Below are 11228 nucleotides of genomic sequence, written 5' to 3' on the forward strand. Positions count from 1 at the left end.
CAGTAAATAAGTGCCTCAGCCAAGTGAATTATGTGGTAATGGAGGCCATGGCACGGTATTATGCCTTAGCAGATGATCTTGACACAGTTGTTTGTTTCTTGGATCTCCAAGAAATGAGAGAATGACCCAAGAAAATATAGTAGCCAGTAATGGACTTTCAGGTATCAGGGCAGGTTGCCCAATCTGAATCACAGTAGCCCTTGAGCTAGATTGAAGATGTAGATGACAGTAGTATCCCTTGACCAGGTGCATTTTAAGGTATCTCAATACCTTGTGAGCAGCAGCAAGATGAGAGGTGGAAGGATGGTCCATAAATTGACTGAGAACTTGAGTGGAGTAGCTTATATCTAGTATGGTTATCGTGAGGTAAAGTAAACGTCCAATGAGTTGTCTATATGGAGTGGGATCAGGTAGAGAAGTCCCTGTGGACTTGCTTAATTTATGGTTTTGATCCATTGGAATCTTTAAGGGCTTAGAGGCCAAATGTCCAGAATCATCAAGGATATCTAAAGTGTATTTTCTTTGACAAAGATGAATACCAGTGGGAGATCTAGCAACCTCAATGCCAAGAAAATATCTCAAAGGTCCAAGGTCTTTAATTTTGAATTGGTTGTTCAAAAAGGTTTTGAGAGCTGAGATTGAATCAAGGGAACTACTAGCAACTACTATGTCATCTACATAGACTAGTAATGCTGTAAATGTGGTATTAGTGATGCAAGTGAAGAGGCTGTAATCAGCCTTGGACTGTGTGAAACCAAATTGAATTAAAGAGGTAGAGAACTTGTCATACCATTGGCGTGAGGCCTGTTTGAGTCCATAAAGGCTTCTAAGCAGCTTGCATACTTGACCAGGTTTACCCTTGCAATAGCCAGGTGGCTTTTTCATATATATTTCCTCTTTGAGCTCCCCATTGAGAAAAGCATTGTTAACATCAAATTGTTGTAGATGCCATCCCTTAATTGCAGCTAAGGCTAATATAGTTTTGACAGTGACTATCTTCACAACTGGTGAGAAAGTCTCATGGTAGTCCACCCCTTCCTGCTGAGTGAAGCCTTTAGCAACTAATCTTGCTTTCTTTCTCTCAACAATACCATTGGAATGGTACTTGGTTTTGTAAACATATTTGCAATCAATAGGGATTTTTCCAGGAGGCAAATCAGTAAGGATCCATGTGTTATTGAGTTCTAAAGCCTCGAGTTCAGTGTCCATTGCTTGGCACCAATCTGGGTTCTTGACAGCTTGTTTGTAAGTGTGTGGGTCAGTGTGTGATGAGATAGTGGCAGAAAATAAAGAGAAGGCAGGTGATAAATGTTCATAAGAAATGGAAGAAGACAAAGGAAATGATATACTTGGTGTATGAGAGGCCTTGACCAATGATTGAGTGGGTGAGATTGAAGTAGCTTGCTGACAGTGAAAGTCTTTGAGATATTGAGGGGCTTTCCTTGTTCTAGTGGTTTTCCTAAGGGATGATTTGGATGCAGGTTCTTTATTTTGTGGAAGAACAGATTGTGAGGCAGGTTCTTCATTTATTTCAAGGGGAAGAATGAAGGAGGGACTATTGGAGCAGAAGAAATGGGTGGTGGAAGTTGATTTTCTAGAGGTATGGGCAGAGTAGTTGTAGTGGAGGGTGAAGGATTTAAAAAATGAGGAGAGGAAAGAGGGTGATGGAGTGATGATTGTGGGGGTGGTGAAAGATGAGATTGATGATGGAAGGGGAAAACAGTTTCATGAAATGTAACATCCCTCGAGATGAAAGCTGCTTTGGTGTTGAGATCAAGTAACTTGTAACCCTTTACCCCAAATGGATAACCAAGGAAAACACAATGCTTACCTCGGGGATCCAATTTCTTTCTGTTTTGGGATAAAGTAGAGGCAAAGCATAAACATCCAAAAACTTTCATGTGAGAATATGTGGGGGGAGTTTTAAAGAGAAGCTCAAAAGGTGGTTTATTGGAAAGTAGAGGGGTGGGAATCTGATTGACAATATAAGCTGTAGTGAGGATGCAGTCATTCCAATAAAAGTGAGAAAGGTTGGATTGAATTTTAAGGGCTCTGGCCATATTTAAGAGGTGTTGGTGCTTTCTTTCAGCTACCCCATTTTGTTGTGGGGTTTCCACACAAGTTCTATGGTGAATAATGCATTTTTTATTGAAAAAATCTCTCATTTGGAATTCAAGGCCATTGTCACTTCTAAGAATTTGTACTTGGATGTGAAATTGAGTTTCTACCAAATTGCAAAAAGATTCAATACATGATCTTGTATTAGATTTAGCTTTGAGCAAATAGATCCAAGTTCTCCTAGAAAAATCATCTATAATAGTCAGAAAATATTTGCTACCATCATAGGCTTCAATTGAATTGGGTCCCCATATATCACAGTGAATAATTTCAAAAATGTTTTTGCTTTTATGAGTGTTGTCTCGAAATGGGAGCCTTTTATACTTTGCAATTGGACAGACATGACATGGATTTGAATCAGAAATGGTGAAAATGTAATTCTTAATAGATGGATCTGTGATTACATTTAATTTCAAGATGGGTTTATGACCCATTCTACAATGCCAAAGATCTGAAATGACATCAACACCTTTAAAAATTGCTGAAACAGAAATATTTTTATGTAAAGAGATTGAAAAATGGTCAAATAGAGCTGTTGAAGAGACTGGTTCTGCAAGTAAATGGTATAGACCATTCTTCATCTCACCCATGTCAATCGTGGTCCATGACAAAAGGTCCTGGATAAAGCAAATTTGTGAAAGGAAAATAAAACAGCAAGAAAGTGAACTAGTTAGTTATTTTGCTGAGATTAAATTGAAATGAAATGAAGGCACACATAACACATTGTGTAAAATTAATGTGTTAGTGATATGGACAGTGCCAATATGAGTAACAGGTGCTGTTTGTCCATTTGGAAGTTTAACAACAAAAGAAACATATGATGTTATTGATGAAAAAAGTGAGGTGTTGCAGATCATATGATCTGTAGCACCAATGTCAATGATCCATGGTGAGTGTGTGTCTGATTTATGTGTTTGAATGATGGTATTGAAGCAAAAAGGGATACCATTCATAGTGGAGGAATGGGAACAATCTGTCTGAACATTATTGATTGAATGATTTGCAATGGAGACTTCCTTGGGCTGCAATAGAGATAAAAGTTGCTAATACTGATCCTTGGTAAGGTTGAATTTAGTATCTGATGGATTCTCTGGCTCGAGTGAGGTCGTGTTGATAGAAGATAATCCAGATGGCTTGATCTTACCATATAACTTGTGACCAGGTGGATAGCCATGCAATTTGTAGCACTTGTCTGCTATGTGACCAGTTATGTGACAGTGAGTGCATACTAGTGCTTGTGCATTCCCTGCCTTGAAGCAGTTTTCTAGAGAATGACCCTGAATCTTACAGTGAGTACAAAATGGTCTGTCACACTTGAGTTGTTGAGTTGGTTTGGAAAAAGTTTTATATGTAGCATATGGCTGTTTAACAGCAAGAGCCATAGAATCTGGTGAAGGGATGACAAAAATCATGGTATGTTGCATCTCCTGCTATTGGATCATGGAGAAAATTTTGTTAATGCGAGGCAATGGATCCAGTAGCATGATTTGGTCACGACTGATACTGTAAGAATCATTTAAGCCCTTGAGGAACTGTATAACACAATCCCTCTGGTACCTATCAAGTAATACAGAAAGTTTGCCACATTTACAATCGGGCATTGGGTCATATATAAGAAGTTCATCCCATAGAGTTTTAAGTTTGCCATAATAAACACTAACTGAATCATTTTCTTGTTGCAGACTTGTTAGGGACTTCTTGAGCTGAAAGATTCGATGCCCATTTTGTTGAGTGAATCGATCTTTGAGCTCTTTCCAGATTTGCTTAGCATCATCCACCAAAGCAATGCTGGATTTGAGAGTTGGATTGATTGAGTTGTGAAGCCATGACACAACTAAATCATTACATCTTTCCCAGGCTTCATGATGAGGATCAGAAGTCTTTTTGGGTTTGGACAAAGTGCCATTAATAAAACTCAGCTTGTTTTTGGCATGAAGAGATCTGCACATAGCTCTTGACCATGTGGTATAGTTCTATGTGGTAAGAAGATCAGGAACCAAGGAAAAGGAAGGGTTATCCCCATTATCAAGTCGATAGGGGTTAGTAAGATTGGTAAAATCCAGAAAAAAATCGTTTGAAGGCATTGTGAAAAAAAAAAAATCTCACTCTGTGACTCTTGATACCATGTTAGAATAAGAAAAGAAGAAAAGAATAAGGAGGAAAGAGCAGAGAGAGAGCTGATGAAATCATGCTATTTCATTCAATATTCGTGTACTGTATTACAAGGTAGTGCTACTTATATACTAAAAGTGGTAAAAGGAATCCTAACAAACTAAAGGACAATCGAATACTGCAAATTCTGTACAGCTATGTAACAGACTCTAAATTTACATAAATGTACAATACAACTCAGCTAAGATAAGGACTTTCTCGTAAATGAATTGCAAAGGTCATCAAATAGCAGCAAGTCCATTTGATGATGGTTGTGTCTTCATATCAGAACCATCTGTGATGCCACGAGTATTAGCCAGCTGTAGCTTCATGATCTTGTAGCTTTAAGGTTGCTGATTCCATGTTGATCATGATGCTCTAATAGAGGGAGGAGAGATGGGGCAGGGCGAGTTGGGACATGTTTTGTAGTCAGTGCATAGTCATATGTTGGGTATGGAGGATCCGAGGAGGAAGAGGTTTGGTCGGTAATAGATTGGTTTGAAGCACCAAAGGGTAGAGGGAGGGAAATTTGCACCACCCTTTAGGATGTTTGGCCATAAGCTGACGTGTATTAGCTTCGAACACATGAACATCCCTAGCACGGTGGCAGAAAGCTCTGCTAGGTCATCGTCGATACATGCGATGTTCGACAAGGATAGAAAGCTGGTTCACATCTCATATCATGTTGGAAATGTGGAGGGAGAAGGATTGATTATGGTAATGCCTTCAACTGAAAAAGGGTTTACTAGGACTGACTTTGCCTGAGAAGGAATTGGTTGAGCTATGTGAGGACCAATCTATCCTGCGACTGGAACCAACAATGCTATTATGTGGTAAAAGACAGTCGCATTTGGTTTTGATGATTTTCATTGTACAACATTGGAGTTCTGAGGATGTGTTGATTTGCAAATGGTTTGCCCAATAATAAAATTCAAAAATTAAATCTATTCCACAAGATCCTTAAAAGTGGTGAAGAACAAACGTCTGAAACATCCAATAACATGTGCTACAAGGCAAACAATACTAATATCATTCTCAAAACGTTTACATAAGCATGCTGCTAATTGAAGTGTAAGTGAAGAGGATCATTTCTTTGGTGGAGTGTTGGCAAACTTCCATTCTAAATGATCTGTGTTTGTATAGCTTCTACTACCGGCTACCTCTTCGATGGGTACAGCATTAGATATCTCTTTTAGAGCTTCTCTTGAAAGTTTGACCTTGAAAGAGCCAATATTGTTATCCAGGTTCTTGATCTTGGTTGTCCCTAAAAAAGTTCAAGGCCAATGTGAATAGTGAGGAAATGCAGGTGAATGTGTCAACTAGCTTTATTTTTTAAAAGGAGATATAAGCAATCATATTGCATTAGTATCACAATTCCTGCAGAAATTGCAGTGTAAATTGAGCTCTGGATTCTAGAGTTAAAATTGCAAGGACCATGAAGGGATCCGGCACATAGGATAATACATCCTGCACAACAGATGCAACGGGATCTGAAATCTAAAGCTACTGTATATGTACTAAATGAATATGATTGAAAACTTGCAAATTAGTATTCTAACGTAGTTGATGAAAGAGCGAAGAAGATATTGCATAAAAGCAGAAGTTATAAATACAAATGAATGGACCTAGCATTCTTCATCCCAACCATGTAATTCAATGTTTCCTGGCAGTGGGGAGAGAAATTATGACTGAGAGACAAATATTTCTGTTTACAAAATTGATGAGAAGGGTAATGGAGGGCTTGGACTTGAGCAAAAAGTTAGATTCAGAAAGAAAAAAAAAAAAAACAAAAACAAAAGACATCACTAGTTTCTTTGCAGCTTTTCCAACATTGCAGCAGGTATTGGATAGAACTTAAGCCATTTTTTTTTCAGTCACTGTTTCAACCACATCTTTAAGGAGAAAGCATCATACAAAGCAAACTTTTGACCAATTTAGACTAATCAGAGCTAAAATGTGAAATTCGCTCACCAGGTATTGGTACAACATCATCCCCTTGTTCGAGAACCCATGCTATTGCTAGCTGGGCAGGATTGCATTCATGCTTTCTAGCAAGGCTTTCTATCTGACTATAAATGGTCTTGTTCTTAACCAAATTCTCTCCTTGGAACCGAGGATGATGGTTGGCCTTAAAGAAAAAAGAGCTGGATTCAGTTAAGTGTGGTAATATTTTTGCACAAAGGCAGAAGTGTTGAAATCGTCAACTACTATATACTATGGTTCTTAAAATAAAGCACAAAGCATTTACACGAAAAGTTCTTTAAGGAAGAGATTCTTTAAGAAAAAGAATTAATACCATGTGGAATCAAGTGCTTCTAAAGGCAACTAAATAGCCATTTTTAAAGGATAATAAATGGAAGGGAAAACATTGGTGAAATTTATACCAAGCTGCTATTTGTGGCCAAACTTTCCACAACTCCTTTGCCAGCCAAAATGCCACGACCAAGAGGACTGTATGGAACTATTCCAATTCCAAGTTCCCTGTATGCACAATACCATTTAGGGAGTATTGTCATAATTCTAGATAAGATGATTATTATATATTGAAATACAAAATCTACACAAACACACCTTCAACACAGGCAATAATCTTATATATAACTTTCACAGACAACAGATACTGAACAAGTAAGCAGCGATAGATGGGATTCCTCATACCAAGAATGGATAAACATGTCAGCAAGGAAATTCTTCTAAGGCTTCTTTCAAGTGAAATCACACGAGACAATTTTCATAAATACTTGAGCTATAAATTTAACAAAACCTGCAAAGTGGAATTATCTCTTCCTCGAGATCACGAGCCCAGAGAGACCACTCCATTTGTACAGCTGTGATTGGATGGATAGCATGTGCCCTCCTTATTGTGTCTGGGCTGGCTTCAGATAGACCAATATACTTGACTTTTCCCTCTTCTACCAGTTTCTTAAGTTCACCAATCTACAAACCAATAAGATGCACCTAATGAGTTTTGCCACCTAGATCCCACCATCACTAGACTCAAATAATCAAATACAAGAAAATTTGACGGTTTCAAACTGCAAAACAAAAAATAATACAGAGAAAAATTCACCGGAACAGAGAAAAATTCACTTACAGTTTCTTCTATAGGTACTTTTGTGTCTACCCGGTGCTGATAATACAGATCAATATATTCCACATCAAGGCGCTTCAAGCTTGCCTCACAGCATGAGCGAACATATTCGGGACTACCATTCACAACCATATTAGAAAACACCAGACTTTGGATGCCAAATTTGGTGGCTATTTGAATTTTCTCTCTTGGCAATTGCTTCAAGGCCTGGAGGATATATAATTTTTTCAGTTAATGTCAGAAAGTTTTATTGTGTTCCTCAATCGTTAACAATGTGCTAACAACAGAACAACATAAAAAACCACAAATTTATTCTCCATTTACTACTACAAAAATCCAACTTCTTGAGAAAGTAAAAGTAAAAATTGGTAATAAACACCTTCCCGAGAAGAATTTCATTAGTGTGAGGCCCGTAAACGTCGGCTGTATCAAAGAAAGTGATTCCCTTACTGAAAGCATGCTTTATTACTGAGATTCCATCCTCATCAGAGAGAGGAGAATTATAGGCTCCACTCAGGCCCATACATCCAAACCCCAACTTTGAGACCTGGGAACAAAAGAACAAAAAAAATAAGAATTACAAAGAAATGAACAACATTTAGTCAGAATTAATGAATTGGAGTGACAAAACAGCACCAAAAAGTTATTCCAATAAAGAAAGCTATGAAAGACTAATATCATGATTCCCAAAACTTGTTAGTGACACAAGGATATATATTTTCACATAAATCTACTAATAGTCTTCCATGATTAGCATTTATTTCTGCAGGTCCAAACTTATATTGAGGCTCTTGGTGAAGGAAGAGCTGTTCGTTGATTACAGAATTTCCAAAAAAGAACAAAAAAAAAAAAAAAGAATTGTTGTATGCCCATCAAATACATCCAAATTTCTTGGTATTGTTGGATACAGAATAATAAGTACTCTTTTAAAGATCAACTCCACTTGATCTCCTTTGATCACAAGAATGTAGAAAAGACTATTAGGACTTAAAACTTTACCTCAATAGTTTGACAATCTCAATCTGTTTGGCAACATTTATATCTATACAAATCCATCAACACAACTGCCTTTCCATATCTCTTCCCTGAGGTTGATATAATTAAAAGCACCTATAGAGGCTCGGCCTTTGCAGGCTCATGATTTGACCATAGGAAAGATTCTTAGAGATGATGCAACTCTTTCTGCAGCCAGCAGTAGGAAGTTCTTCTTGAGCTGTTTAGAAGAGTTTAGAAGACATCATTATTGCAGCAACAGCCCAAGACCCGTTTATTTTAACACTTCTCTACAAACTTAATCACAATCTACCCTGTAACTAAATAGCTTCGGATGAAAATCATTCCTAATTTATGGTGCATTCTTCTGTGTCTCCAAATAGATATTCTCATAATAGTTAACTTGTACACACGCTGCACTGTTTACAAGAAAATTAACTTCATAGAAATAACAATACAAAATCCTGATCACTGAAAGGTAACTTGGCAACTCCCAAAATCAGTTTTAATTTTCTTTCATCCTTTCCTTCATTCAAAGATCCAAGATTTCACATTCAAACTCGTGGTTAATGAGTATACTCATGTCTTCCAAAAGATAATGGCTAGGGATATCAAACTATCATCAGAACTCAGCCATTCAATGGACATGCACATTTGTACATCCCATGGAAATTGAAATTCTTTCTTGTATTTTACATTCCATTTTGTTTCATCATTCAGACTAATTCTGTTTAAGAAAATGAATGTTATTGTTGATGGTACAGGATCAGCTTTCAGATATCAGTGAATGGTATCCATTTGACATTTTTTATGTCAAATACATGATAGATTGTTCTCAAATTCACTTCCTTGGCTACCATTTTTTGTGGAAAAGTAAATTTGGCACCACGTGTTTATGCTGATTTTGGGACCGGAAAGAAATACTTGTTTCCCAACTAGTCTCATCATTTCTTGTGTCACAATGTCATTATCTCACCGTATGGGACGATACGCCACTATTACAATAGAAAAGTAAAACAAAACGAAACAAAACAAAACATTATACAAAATGCAGAAAGAAGGATTCACATAGTTTTTCACAGTTTAAAACCATTTATGTGTCTACACGCATGCATATATCATTTTCACAATCACAGACCACCTCAGCCAAATAAAAACTTGGAAAGTTTGTCCATCAAAGACCATCTCAACCAGATAAAAATTGTCCAAAAACTATTCAATACTGTCAGTTCCAATAAATAAAAAATTCCAAGCAGCTAATCACAATCTGATCGATAGCAGAATTGTCATCATTAGTTTACAAAGTTTTCAAAAATCCCTGGGACTTTAGTCTCAAACTATGCAGATTGGTATTCAAAGAATTGAAATAATTTAACTATAAAGAGATTTTACATAAATAAATTCATAAATTTACATGACTATATATTATTATAACTATTTTTATTATAAAATAAATTTAATGTATTGTATGAAACAACGTTAATTCATAAATTATTTTTACAAGAGTCAATCGTGACTATAACACTTCTCAAATGCAATGAACAGATGCAAAGATGCAAGTGCAACATTCTTAAAAAAATAAAATTGAAACGTGTATGCAGGACTGAAATTGGGAGTTACCTCAAGCCCTTGATTGCCCAGTTTCACCCTTGGAATTTGGACTTCGTTTCCTTGTGCCATTATTTTAGAACTTGTGTTTCTCTCCTCAAGATTCGTGTCTCAACGTTTCTGGAACACGTAGGCATATATATGTGTGTGTATATATGCACAGAGAGAGAGGGGGGTAGGAGTGAGAGAAAGAAGCCGCTGACTGTTATCTGTCCTTTCTCAGTAATAGTAGGATGTTTTTTCCCTCTTCGTTATAAAATTTTACTGCTATAAATTATAAGCTTTGTAATATAAGGAAATTGATTTACACGTAATATTTTATATAATTATTATTTAAATAATAGATTATCTTATAAAAATAAAATTATTTTATAAAAATACCCATTCCTACAATATTATTATAAAATATATTCACGAAACCGAATCCTTTTCCTCGTACAGTTCTTTTATCCTGATAATTTAATTATATAATGAGTGTATAAAACATATAAATAATTTTTTGTGAAATCACTTCAATTATATAAATATTTTTAATCAATTGTTTATTCTTATCCAGATTCCCTTTCTTTATTGCTTATGTGTGTTGGCTTTTCCTGGGCTCGTTGCTTATGCCAGCACGTGATTAGCACGTCGGGAATTACCTTGTGATCATGTGATTGTGGCTACCTTGAAATTGTGGCTGATTTCAGGCCAGCAAGAAGGGCTGCCGCTTTTCAGCCTCTCTTTTCGTCATCGATTACGTCATTACCATCTTTTCACTTTTTGTTTTTGTGTTTCATTTTCTGTTTTACTCGGGGTTGTAAGTTGAAATCGAAAAATCGGTCCGGACCGGATCGGACTGGATCCGACCGATTTTATCAGTTTTGAACCGGTCTAATTCGAAATCGATTCTTAGAATATGAAAATCAGTCAGTTTCAGTCCGGTTTCGATTTTAAGATTTTTCAAACCGGATCGGACCCGTGCATAAAAAAAAATATAAAAAAAATATTTATATTATTGTATATATAAGTTTTATACAAAATATTATATATATATATATATATATATTAATATATATAAGTTTTATATATTATGTATAATTATAATTTTTTATGTGAAAGTTTTATATATAATTATATATATTTATATATGAAATAATTTCTTATTATAATTTATAAATTATTACATAAAATGTTAATACTAAATCACTAAAAATTTATAACTAATACTAATATTAAATATATAGTTTATAACTAATACTAATATATAACTTATAATAAAAGTATA

The 11228-nt window shown here is 35.8% G+C and overlaps 1 protein-coding gene across 2 annotated transcripts; it reads right to left on the reverse strand.

Annotated features, from left to right (window-relative positions):
• Positions 1–5194: 5194 nt before the first annotated feature.
• On the reverse strand, positions 5195–10122 carry LOC109015366 (probable aldo-keto reductase 1). Of its 2 annotated transcripts, XM_018997845.2 has the most exons (8): positions 9974–10083; positions 8360–8573; positions 7740–7907; positions 7364–7567; positions 7034–7206; positions 6654–6750; positions 6241–6397; positions 5195–5533 (listed from the first exon to the last, which is right to left on the reverse strand). In XM_018997845.2, the coding sequence occupies exons 3-8, from the start codon at positions 7881–7883 to the stop codon at positions 5355–5357; spliced, it is 954 nt and encodes a 317-aa protein (XP_018853390.1). In that variant the 5' UTR covers positions 7884–7907; positions 8360–8573; positions 9974–10083; the 3' UTR covers positions 5195–5354. The 2 variants fall into 2 exon arrangements, with proteins under 2 accessions (XP_018853390.1, XP_018853389.1); XM_018997844.2 differs by lacking the exon at positions 8360–8573 and having other exon boundaries at positions 9974–10122.
• Between the last annotated feature and the right edge of the window lie 1106 nt (positions 10123–11228).

This window comes from Juglans regia, chromosome 11 (assembly GCF_001411555.2).
Source record: "Juglans regia cultivar Chandler chromosome 11, Walnut 2.0, whole genome shotgun sequence".
In the NCBI taxonomy this organism is placed as follows: domain Eukaryota; kingdom Viridiplantae; phylum Streptophyta; class Magnoliopsida; order Fagales; family Juglandaceae; genus Juglans; species Juglans regia.